A 13,496-nucleotide genomic window follows, 5' to 3' on the forward strand; every position below is an offset into this window, starting at 1 on the left:
CATCCATGCATTATCTGAATATCTAAACAATTGCCATAATGCATTTGAAAACTTTAAAATATAAAAGGAAAACTAACAAAGCTGACGGTATCTCCAGATCGCTGTGTGAAGTACTAATAAGCAACTGTGTTATACAACCCATGTTCAACAGACTGAAAATGATCTTTCCCAAATCCAAATGACATACTTCTAAAGCTGAAAGTGATAGATTACAGCTGGCTGAGCAAGCACTGTACTGTATGCTCATTTTAAAATCTGCCATTGTAAAAGACCCTCCAGGCTTTTTGTTGGTTCCTTTGCTCTTCTTATTAAGAACTGGAAAGCTTCTCTTATTTAACAGTAATTACAGAGGGAGGTAGAGAAAAACCAACAAGAAAGAGAGGTTTATTTTTCTAAAGATACATGGTAAGATTACTTTTAATAGCACGTCTACGGACCAAATGTTATTTTTATTTCATCAACTCAAAACATGATAAATATTTGCAATTGGAAAAAATTACAGGTAGAAAATCTGAAAATTTAGTATTAGGATTCCTATTAGAAAATATGTCTTTACAACTAATTTACAGTCTCTGTATACGACATCTTATTCTTCTCTCCACCAGACAGTCATTAAAACACAAAAATACTCTCAGGACAGCAGCTGCAGAACTTGTCGTATGCGCTCGCACTTCTCCAACAGGTTTGGGTCTTCTGCATCAGAACCATCAAATTCCTTCATAAAAGCTTCAGCTTTCTGCACAGTTATGTCTCGCGCACCACCTTGAAGCCCTTGCAGATAATCCAGTAAAATGGTGAAATACTTGTCTGGAACCTTTAAATTAAAAAACAAGGAAGAAAAAAACCTGCTTTATTGTCTTCTCTCTCAATACTCACTCACAATCATGTCAAATCACCACCTGGAAGATCATTAGGAGAACTGCACGGGCTTTTGCATTTGCCAGTGCCCACCTCTGAGTGGAAGTGTTTCTGGCCAAGGTTCAAACTGCCGGGAGGGACGGACCGTGGTGAGAAGACTGTCATGTGCTCAGATGGGCAAAGCATCTGAAAGGAAATTCTAAGCAGATGTGGAAATGCTGATCAGCAAATGCAAACACTCCCTGACAGTGAGCTCAAGGCTGTGAGGGCTGTTGGAAGAAAAAAACCCACTAGCCAAATCCTCCTTTTGGAAATATGTGTGGAAACCTGCTAAATTCAGTGAGAATTGCATGCATGTGTCCGAGGAAAGAATTTTGCTGGAATTACCCTTGCCCCTACCCAAAATTATTCCTTTGCTAAGATGAGATACCACCCACCATCAAGCACTTTGACAGAATGCTTATACGAAGGAATAGAATTTAATTTGAAAAACAAATTGAATTCAGACATATGGAAATAATTTTTAAATTATGCTGACTAAAACTGATAGGCTTTACTAATATGTCTAACATTAAAAGCAGTTTAGTCATCTACAGTTGCATTACCCCCATTTCACTCCCTTTCTAATTAACTAGTCATATGTTAAATTTTAGCTTATCTGGTACAACATAAAATTTAAATGATCATTACATTAAATAATCTTGGCAATAACCTAGCAAAAACTTCTGAATGATTTATTCAGTATTTCAAACCAATGTATTTTCAAAAGTACCAGGTTGAAGCGTATCTTAATTTTATGTTGTATATCTGTGGAACAGGTTTCAGCCAATAAGAGAATATTTTTGCTGTGAATCAGGAGATGTTAAAATGACCTAGTCCTGCAAGTACTTTTCTCCATGTTTAACTTTACACATATAACTTTAAAAGGCATACTTGACATGAGTCAAGTTAAACACATACGTAAGTATTTAAAGGATTGGAGACTAATTATTCGAGGGCTGTTTCAATTTTGCAAAGTATCAACATTTCAGAGAAGACAGAGCTTCAACAGATACTTAATTTACAACTTATTTCTCCATTGACATTTGGCAGCATAACTTTGATCACTAAAACTTCTATCACTCCAAAAGAAGAGGAAGAAAGAATATTCCAACATTGCCTTCATCAATCAGGGATATTACAAAGTAATAAATCAAAACTGAAGTCTGCATTCAGCCTCGTAACTTACACGCTATGGAAAACCTTCTAATTCTTCACACAAACACTGTTGCATTAAAGAAACAATACAGATATGAAAAAAATATTAATTTTAGGGCGACTAACACTGAAATGGATGATATATGAAGTGTTGCTATAATATACAAATCAAACACATTTAAACCTAATGAAAAATGTTTATATTTTTGAAACCTTTTTACTCACAGTAAACTGGTACTAATAACAGACAAAAACATTCAGACACAATTTCAGCATGAGAGTGCTCCTTCAATGCAGATGCTCAGTACCAGGTTTTTAAAGCTTAGCAACATTTCTGTGTTTCAAACCTCAGCCAAATTATCTACGTAATTTACACCTCTTGTTCTCAGGCCTCATGGTATAGTCATAACTCTGTGGAATTACAGTTATTATTATATCATTTAAGCAAAGTGCTTGAAGGAGCAATTAAAAGCCTACTCTAAACTTAGAAATACTAAGTGTGCAGACAGACATGTGGCTGCCTGAAGCATAGAAAACATTTAGCATTTGGCTCTAAGGATAAGTGCTCAAGTGTTAAAAAAAGTCTGATTTTTTTCTTTAACACAGCTATTAGGTTTATTTCAGCAAGAGTTTACAATACAGCACCACGTAGGCAAGATAATATCATATTTCCTCCTAACTTACACATACAATAGAGCCATAGCAAGGACTGGAACATAGAAAGTGCCAGCAAAAAGTTAATGAAATCCAAATTTCAATTCTTCAAAGACAGTAGGACAAGAGCTGAAATTTCAGGGACCGTTGGGGAGGTTTTACAAGAAGGAACACAATCCTTCTAATATCACCTTTTGGGCTGGCTTGAAATCGGGTATCAAGATCTCCCACCACAGCTCTGGCAAGTGGAAGTGATGCTTATGGGATTTTATTATTACTCTTTTGTTAAACTGTTCTGACCCTTCTTCTTGTTTCTTTTTCTCTCTCACAGACTAACCTTGCCTCTGTTCTAACTAGCTAATATGCACTGGAGCCAACACAGAAATATCCCAAAGTGAAATAATCATCAGGAAAAGGGGACACACGCTGCAAAATAGTAGCAGGAAAAGAACAGTTACCACTTTTAAATAATAGTATGTAACTCAAGAGTTTTCAGACTTTTTAGACTTGCAGATCCCCGCATCTTTTGCAAAGCAAATACAGATATCTCCACGGAGAACTGCAGCTTACTGCTGCCAAGCTTGCTTTTCTCAGTTACCTTCTGAGGAAGCTTCAGAAACCCCTCCAGGGCCTTGCAGTCCAGAAGCTGAAGAGAGCTGATACAGCTACTCTCTAAAAATGCTGTGCCAGATGACAACGATCAACAAATGATCTAGTGTTTATTTTATACTGGGTCCTGAAGAAGTATATACATGGCAGGTACACAGGCTTGGCTTGGAAGCTGTCAGCCAACCACCAGATGGATTTTAAAGGGAATTAAAAAAAAAAAAAACCAAACAACCCACGCTGCAAAGAACTTTAAAACCTCAACTTATTTCTTACAGAAGGAGGCCTATCAGTACGGGAAACTCAATTCGCTCCTTTGCATGGCTTTTCAGTAAGCATCCGAGTGACACCATGAGATCAAAGATGTGGCTTAGGAAGGAAAGAACTCCTGTCTCCTTTTGTATTTTAGTCATGCTTGGATATCCGACAGATTTTATTCTGTAATGGACAGGAAGTTGAATTTGGGTATAAAAAAATATTCAAAAGAAGCTGGTCTGCCCTCCCTACAGCCCTGATGAAGAAAGAGGCTTCATCACATGCTTAATTATAAGCACTTGAGCAGTTCTACTAACTTTACTGAATCGGGATGCAGATGTTAATCATTATCTAAAGCTCACATTCAGTGCATCTCTGATTATTAAACTATAAAATCTGTGATTTAAATAAATCATAGCACTTTCATCAGATTTAAAAAAAAAACAGAAAGAAAGTTTCATTTCAGTGTTGAGAAATAAGGAGTTAAGCTGTGTTTTGATACATAAAACAAATGCTACTTACAGTTAATTATTTCCCAGTATATTTCAACACAAAACCCAAAGTAAACAGGTAAAAAAGTAAAAACACTGTTCTGCCTGTAAAACAATTTCTAGGTAGCTTTAAAGAGCATACATTGATTTTGAAAGCTTGATAAAGACTTTTAAAGGAGAAACTTAAAAATAGAAGACCGTGCAAACAACCTAGTTACCTATAATCAAATTTGTATTCTGCAACTAATCTTTTTAAAGTATTATACTGTGTGAACATTTTTGCCTTCACGAAACTCCGCTTTTAATTATCTGGTTTTCTAAAAGTATTTTTAATCTAAAGTTAACACCCTATGTCAGGTGACTGGCTTAAGAGCTGCTGAGTAATTTGGGTCAGGAAGATTGGTATGCTTAAGTGTTTAAGTGCACAAAAAAATCAGCAAAAACTAACTGAATGTCAAATAAATGAATCAATAAGAAGGGCACTGTGCAAATGGCTAGATGTTTGTTCTATTACACAACAAAATGAATGACCTGAAACCCCCATTCAATACCACGATGGTCAGACGCTTATTGGAAATTCAATCTATGTTGTTTTTTAGGTTATGAAATGAATGGATTTCAGTAATGATGCAAGCCTAGCTTCTGGTTATACTTTATGCTTTTTACAATCAACATCAGGTTTCACTTATGTTTTAATGGGAAAGCTATTTTAACATCTTGGCAATATGGCTGTACATCTTAGATGGAGCCAGAGATATCTGAAGCAATATGAGAATCCTGGTTTACAGTATTGGGTTCCACATTCAGAAATTCAAATTAAGGATATGACTCCAATTCTCAGTAAGCTCCAGATTTATATAAAACATGAATCTGCTTTATTTATGCTTGACATATATCAAGTATAAAAATGTAGCATACACAGGAGAATGGTCACCAACAAAATAAAAAGATTAATTGCAAGCAATTAAAATGATTCAGCATTCTGGTTAAAAACAAAGTAATTGATTTATAAACTATTAAAAAATTATTAGAAAAGTGCATGGCTAGTACTAGCGACTTTTGGTTAATAAAGAATAGGTACAACTAATGTACAAAACTTCATGTCATATTTGTTCTGACAAAAAGCAGCATTAATACAAACCTTCTCTTTATCATACATGTGCAAGAGAAGCCAGGTTTGTCTTGTCTTTTGAAACTTCCATTCTTCTGGGTTTTCAGACCAGCTGTAGTAAATTAAAAAAAAAAAATTGCTTAAATGAAATACTGTGGGATCAAAACATTCATTATTCATACAATATTTCCTACAATGACTCCAAGTGACTTTGTATGCACGACATGGAGTTACATGACATTGTGTGAAATAGATACTAGCTCACATTTTGTACAAGTGGCAAAAAAGAACACAAGGGACAGCTACCTGGCTTCTGTGCAAAAAGTGAAAAGATTATAGGAGGATATTGCGGCCAAGAATGTTACAAATTTTCGTCAGAAAGCACTGATTCCTTGAAGTTAAAAATCAAGTCCCACTCCTCAGCTTTGACCAGCCCTTTATGAGAGGTCATTGCCCTCTTTTGACCACAACAACCGAGCACCCCAAATCCCTACCCCAGCCGCAGGGCTATCCGAGTATTTGGGGATGTGGAGTGGACGAGGAATCAAGTTTGGGTTTCAGAAAGTTGGTATTTCATAATAAACCGAAATTTTTATGAAATTAAGCAGCCTCTAAAGGACTGGAAGGAGAGTCTTGTGCTAGAATGGTCACCGGGCTGAAGCCCATCCCAGCTGACTGCTCTAGAGCAGAGAAAATTCATTTTTCAGGAGTGTATGTTTTAAGGCTTGGATTTGTCTAAAGGTGTGACTTAAATATTGACATTTACAGGATAGAAAAACACTTTTTATGTCTCGGTCTCCCCAGGAATCCTGATTCCAATATTTAGCTCAAAACTTCAAGCTGCTTCAATACTGTTAAAAGTGAGCGGGTAAAACAAATGATTAACATCTGCAAATATTCTTTGACTGTTTAGCAAACATATTTTAAATATGCAAAATCTTAGCTGGGTTAAAATGGCACATTTATGTACAACTTGAACATGATTTTAAAGCTGGTATATTCTGTTTTAGATGAAGAAAGAGACATTTATTTCTATAACCAAATGAGCAAACCGGCAAATCTCACTATAAAATGAACACTGCGTTTTAAAAGTATATGCTTGAAAATTAGCATCTTAACATGTACAAAATTTGTCAGTACACTGAAATATCATTTAAAGATCCAGAAGAAAATATATGAGGAGAAAACCCAGAAAATTTTACACTTATTTGATTTTTCTGTAAAGTAAAACAAGTCTCCAGAGGGTAGCATGCAAGATGTCTTTAATGTTCTGGCTTGTTTTACACAGCAACAGAGAGCAGAGAAATCAATTGAAAAGCCAGCTGGGTATCAGAATTAGTATTGTTTAAACACTGTCAAGTCTAATAAAGCAAAAGAGTCCTCATATTCAGTGAATGCTGCACCAGCAAATACATTGTTCAGTCAATTCAATGAAAGAGAAAAAACAAAGACCGCAAATTTGTACAGAAGGGTTTCATAGAAGCCTCTGCAGAAAACTCAAAAGAAAAAAAATATACTGTCTTGACTTTGAAATTCAGGATAAAGAAAAAGCAGCAACAACTCATTACGGTTATGACTAGCTAAACTCAATAAAAATGTCAGTAACCAACACATAAAGTAAAAATCAGGCAAATAACAGTAAACCAGGAAGGACAGACAAAACACTAATAACCACAATACATCATATTTTACATGCTCAAGTTAAATCCACAAACAAACTGATTTAGATGTCTCTTTTGGCACATTGACAATAAATAGGCAGAAGTCTGCAAAACAAATATTGCACAAAAGCAGGAGCCCAAAAGCTGACTGCCAAAAGTTATAGACTCAAATAATAAAATATTATTATGGGGAAACCATCCTTCTCCCATCACCACCAACCTAGCAACCAAAGTACTTGCAAAATAAAGATCATTCAACCCTTGGTGTCACTTGTCTTCGCAGCCAGGTGCCCAACTGGACAATGACTGTCAAAATTACAACCTGTAATGCAAGGAGCTGACAAAGAACGAAGTAAAGAGGGATTTTCTTGAGGGTGCAGTCTGTGGGGCAAGCTACTTGCCCATTTGTACCCAATCTCTCTGTTTGCCAAGCAAATGCAGTAGCTCCTAACTGAGAAACTGTAACTTCTGCAGGAATTGGCTTAACTTCTAGAAGTCCTTAAAAAAAAAAATGGTGCTTGCTGTTAAAAGAAACCCATTCTTTTACGAGGTTCATCCTTCTGAAAAGATTACATGGAAGATGTTTAAGAAATGCTGTCTATTTACACAGTACGAAGAAGAAGGTAAGTTTAAAATTCTTTCTGACATTAAATAAGCCTGGAAACAGTTTACATTACAATCTTTGCAAGGTGACAAGAACAAGATGAATGACAGATCCGTGACCGCATCCTGTGAAAACAGTCCCTCTTCTAATGAAAACCTTTAACACATGTTTTTATTTCTTTAAACTATACTATGTATTTATATATTTGTGATTATATTCATTGGTTAGACACACCACATAGTACTCTGAATACTTTTTTCTCTGCTAATTTTATGCTTCTATCACTTATGCTGTCACCTGAGTACTGTTAGGCATTAACTTGAAAAATACAACCTGATTTCACTAATCTCCTATAAAGCTATAGGATGTTAAAATATCTTTATTACCTAGTTTATAAACAACTGAGACCAACAAATGAGTGCACTGTAAGGTTAATTGCTCTTATTAGCCTATTACCAAAACCATATGCTCCCTTCTACATGTTAAGGCAAGCCATTATACTCCTGCATCTAAGATCCCACATTGACTTTCACTCTCGTGAATTCTCTTGTAGAAACAAACAAAAGTTTCACCTAGTCTTCCTGAAAGGTTTCACTCCATATACACCATAGTAATTCATATAAACAAGAAATACTTTAACGTAATCAACTGCAGAAAGTACATTTGTGCTTACTATAGCACCGGAGCCTCACAAATCTGTTTCTTTTGGTTTGCACTCTGTCCTTTTAGAATCAAATGCTAAATGAGTATGGTAAAAAAAGCAGTATTTCCCTTAATAGACTATGGGTGTACTCATATTCTCAGAAAATGCTCCCAAGTTTTTAACTGGTACTCTACCCATGGTTACATCAATTCCTGTTTCTCCCCCTTCAGGAAAATGATCCTTCTCTTGACCTTAATTCCTATCAAACTGTGGGCAAACCACTCACGATAACAGATGCACAATCTTTAAGACAAATAACGTGGCAGTTGCTCCCTGTAACTGGACCCCCCAACAGTTATTAAAATAAAAGTTTTCCACTGATTCCTATGACTGCTTTTTTCCTACTCCTATGACAGCTTTAAAACCTATGGAAAGTATCACTCCGTGACAAAGTGAGAGGGGTATCTCCTTTTATCAGAATGACATAATGAGTACCTTTTTAGAAATGCTCAACTTTTAAGCTACAAAAGTTAAAGCTTTGTAACATGAGAGAGGTCTCATTTTGCTGTTTATATGCAGATAAGCTTCCTTGACATACTACAGCAGTAGAAGAGGCTTTTCCTTTGAGTGATTAAATATACAGAGTAAGACCAACTACATCATAGTTTAAAAAAACCTTTTTATAGACAATCACAACCCCTTTCACAGTTTGAATTAATTTGGTAGCCTTCAGAAGCATCTATGTCCAGATCTAATATAAACTATGGAACTGGATGGAAAATATACATGTGTAAAACATGTATTTTTCCAGTATGCCTCAGGCTAATTTTCAATATATTGTACAAACTCTAATTGCCTTCTTTACACAGTTAATGTTTGAATCTTTCTTATGAGCTCTAGCTCATTGAAAAAACACATTGGTTGACTTTAGTTAAAGAGAACTTTTATGTTTGTGCAAATGATCTTCCTAAATGGCTTTGAAACTGAAGATACAGAGGAAATGAATCAAATTAATCAAGCGGCTTAGGGAATTTCACATTTGGACTTTTGGTTTTTAGCATGCGAGTCTCATGTAGAAAAGCTGCCCAAGATTCTCAGTGGTCTATCTCAGAAATGACTTTGAGTCTCTACATTAAAGTAATTTCACACAGATCTATTCCCAAAACGTGGGAATATGGGCAGCGTAAGTAGGCAGTGACAGCTGGTAGCGTGCAGGGCAGAGCGCTCTCTCGGATGTCCTATTAGAAAGAGAAGGGGAAGGGAAAGTAGTCAAATTGGTTCCAGAAACACAGTAAAAGAAAAACATTATTGTTACAAATTGGATTCAGGAAGACAACACAATGCATTTGCTTAGACTACTGGCCAGGACAAAACACTACAAAGCTGTCAAAATGATAAAATAACGTCCTACGTGTAGAAAAGCACTGTGCTGAGAACCAACCATTTTATTCATTCAACTTGAAAAGATTATTGGGGAGGAGACAAGTCTCGAGAAACCAGACAGACAGACAGATGTGTGACTGCCGATAACCTTCCAGAAGACACGAGAGCACTGCTGCATGCCAAATGCAAGGCCGCCTAGACTCACCTACATCTACTGCTCCGATTTTGTGCCACTGATGGTCCAGCCCACCTTGGATACACCTTCCAGCCCGGGTTATCCGTCCAAGGTAAAGTAGACTGCCACCAAATTTGGATTTCTCCAGCACACAGCCCAGGCTTAGCATCAGGGAATTAATTTGACAAGGTTTCTCCAGCCCTGAGGACCAGGTCGGTGCAGCCTCCTCTTGCTCTCCTGTGATTTACCCATGAAGACCCTTAGGTCTCACGCTCTCAAGCTTCACTGAATCTCAAAGGATGGACAGAGCAACGGATCTGGTCCATTAGACCACACTCAAGGCTACATTGAAAAGATCTATTGAAAACGTTAAAAGCAGCATACTGCAACACTATACAAAAATTGTCCCATTCTTCCCACCTCATTTATCTGCGTACTTTTCTGATTTGATACACTCAGTTACTCATCACCCTGAAACCTTAAGGATCACCTATGCTCTTCTATGTGCCGCACAAGGAAGGCTGAACAGAAGTTACGGCACATGATTAAGGCTCGCAGGAATTAAGCACGTTATTTCCCCAAGCGCTCTGCACACAATGTAAAAGGTATCATTTCTGTGCTCACTGCCCTATCCCTAAAATGTGGATAACAGGTGCTTCCTCAATAAAGAACAACCATACCAAAATTCCCTTAAAGACACTTAAAGCCTTGCTGAAACACTTGGCACTCAAGCGCTTTGCTGTAATATTTCACAATGCCACACACACAATAGCAGCGACTTTAAAATACCATGCACTTATGTTTAAGGCAAGCTCACCGCCCTTATAAGGCCCGAATTTGGAAACTCTGAATACTGTTATCAAGTCAGTTCGGCGGCGTGTGTAATGCCACATATGGGCAACAGGTGAGCACGGGAACCCAGCACCTCAAAGAGGCTCCCTGGAACCACTGGAAGCAGCACGCAGGGAGTAGAAATTTGGCATAAGCTCTTTCTTGTGGGAGAAGAGCCATTTTATGGATGGAGGTTTTATATGGGTATATAAAAAATATATGGATGTGCATGGAAGTTTTATAATGTCCTATAGTGCATATAGTGAAGTAGGAATAATAATTTTTTGTCCAGTTATAACACTTACAATTATTTAAAGGGAAATGTAAAAGTGTTTCTTTTTATTGGGGGTATTCAGAATTTCTTCTATTTCTCTCAGAGGCATTTAAAATGAATTTACTTTTTAACAGATAGTTTTTGAATGTCTGTCTTTGTCAACACCTGCATGCCCAGAAAGCCGCCTTGTGGTGCACTTCAGTGCTCAGTGCAAGATAAGAAGAAATCTCATTTCAAGTGTATGTGATGCTGATTCTCCTCATTTGGAAAAAATATCCAAAATTTAAATTCAAAATAGATTTTCAAACACTTGACTGGAGTGGCTGTAGTTAAAATCTTAGACACACTAATCTGTGTCAGGACTCAAGATAGAGACGTAAGAGAGAGTCATAGTCTTTATTCTTAACTGTCTTTTTCTCACATTATGGATGACTCTGTTTATCTCCCAACTCCAATTCCTGGGGACAGTTAATATATTTATACTGATATTCTCAAATCCAGTTTGGAAGCTAATTAAATTATGACTCAGATAAAGATTTTCCTTATTTTCCTGGAAGAGAAGAAGTGATACTAATGGAGCTCTTTTGCCAGAAGAAAACCTTCTAAAATCGTCAACAGATTTTAGAATCAGTGCCACATTTTTGGTTGAAAATCCTGGCACCATTTCTCAATCTGTGGTTTAAAAACAATTTTTAATATATTCTTCCATCTGGTTTAGACCAGCATAATGACTAAAGACTTGTGAAAAGGCGAGGGGAGGAAGCTTTTATTTTTCATCTTTTTAAATTTAGGAATCACACATGCAGGAAGAAATAAACTTGCTTTTTAGTGTCCCATTTTTGTCCTGATGTCAAATATAAGGACAGATTGTATCTGATTGTGTCTGTACAGCACACTACACAGGTCACAGAATTTTCTTAGAAAGTATTTATAAAGCAAAAGGAAAGGGCCTTTGTGCCTTAAAGCAAAGCTTTGATTACATCTACATAAAATGTTTATCACAGTATCTTTTATTATATGTACTTTTATCACTTGCCATTATTTGTAACGTTTGATATTGTGTTTGCATCCTGAAGCTTCAGCCAAGCTAGAAATCCCCTTCCTCCCCCACTGTAGGCACTGTTCAAACGCAACATGAGACGTTCCCTTGAAGAGCTTCGAGTATAAACAGATGAGACAGATGATAAGTGGAAAGGAAAGTTGACCCAGAAAATTGTAACAATGCTTCAAAATCATACAGCAGGTCATCAGCAGAGCTCCTATCTCTTATATATGGTACAATACACGTAGGGTATCTTACTGTGATTCAACTTGTCAACTTTTCATAGACAACAACCCACCTGCAAATGCCAAGAGTGTTTCACTGCGAAAAAACCTTTACAATTTTTTTTTAAATTATTTTTCTAGTACAGTTATTTAGTTGCTGTATCTGTATTACCCTGCCTGCAGCAAAATTGCATTTTGATCTGAAAATATATATTCAGCAGTAATAATATGCTGAGAACTTTCTGTTGTTTTCAGTAATAACAAAAAGGTCAGCAGTAGGCTTGAAAGCCCACAGCTAATATTACTATATTATTACGCTAAATGTGCTTTTTATTTTACATACATTCACAAAAAGAAGGCAAAGCAGGAGTTGACTTATCACAGAAGAAGAATAAAAACCAGAATTTGAGCCCTTCACAGCCAATTTGTTCTGCTCCTGCAAGGAATATACAACTAAGTGCTACCCCAATGCTGTGCTGAAGTCCCATCTCCTCTCCAGATGTCCATCTTTTCTTGCACTTAATTCTGGTCACACTGATGCCCAGACCAGAAATAAGGGAAAGAGAAAATGGAAACTACTGTTATGCCTCCCTCCCATGACGAACATCCTGGGGGGTATGAGGGGATAAAGAGGGCCCCATAGTCTGTATGAAAATCATGTAAGAAGCCAGCTGCAAGTAAAATAATTTTCAAAAGTTGGCAACAATCCATTTATATAAATGCTTTCTGATGATCAGATGTGGGATATGCTACCAGACCCAGAAAAAAAAAAATATGGTCACTTCTCTTCTGCCTTACCATTACACCACATAAAGTCCAACTGTGGTACAGAATACTCCTGCCAAGGCATGGATTCAAGCTGAGCTGCAACCAGTAGCTCATTTTGGTTGCTTTTTTTTTTGAATTTTAAATCAGCTTTTAGAACTTTTAAAGGTTCCCCCACCCCAACCATCTCAAAGAAGAAAAGAGTAATAGACAAGATTAAACAATTAAGAACAAATGAAAAAAAAAATTTAATCTTAAACTAATTATTGCATTTCAAAGGAGGGATTTGAAGACCATGTAGATTGAAATCAGGCTGAAATCACTGCTTGTGACTCTGTAATTCCATGTTGTTGGGAGAAGACTAGGTTCTGGAGTAGTTCTCAGCTAGAGAAAATAATCACTGGATTTCACTGCTCACCAGCATAAGCAATGCAAGTGCTTTCAAGCCAGATCTAGAAGATTCAATTCTATTGTTCAGTGCCACAAAACTACAACAGTAACACCTAGTCATGGGTATACAGCTCATGGAGCATTAATATACCCTAATCTTGCTCTTGGTATCAATACAAAAAATTCTATAGTTTCAGCAGTGCTGGGTCATACATATACTAGTTATACTTAGAATATTACAGTGTTAATGAAAGAATAATTAGACAAGCTACAAAAAGCTGCTATGAAAAGTCAAATATTTACTAATGTAACTTAAAAAGTCTGTAAAATTT

At 36.6% G+C, this 13,496-nt stretch overlaps 1 protein-coding gene across 9 annotated transcripts in view; it reads right to left on the reverse strand.

The window, feature by feature from the left end:
- Nucleotides 1-368: 368 nt before the first annotated feature.
- Nucleotides 369-13,496, reverse strand: part of C22H7orf50 (chromosome 22 C7orf50 homolog) — a 133,186-nt gene continuing 120,058 nt past the window's right edge. For all 9 annotated transcript variants that reach the window (XM_069810222.1, XM_069810223.1, XM_069810221.1 and 6 more), the window contains 2 exons: nt 5,203-5,284; nt 369-814 (listed from right to left, as the gene is read on the reverse strand). In XM_069810222.1, the coding sequence (XP_069666323.1) occupies nt 632-814; nt 5,203-5,284 (265 nt within the window). In that variant the 3' untranslated portion in view covers nt 369-631. The remainder of the gene's footprint in view (nt 815-5,202; nt 5,285-13,496) is intronic.

Source organism: Haliaeetus albicilla, chromosome 22 (genome assembly GCF_947461875.1).
Source record: "Haliaeetus albicilla chromosome 22, bHalAlb1.1, whole genome shotgun sequence".
Lineage (NCBI taxonomy): Eukaryota > Metazoa > Chordata > Aves > Accipitriformes > Accipitridae > Haliaeetus > Haliaeetus albicilla.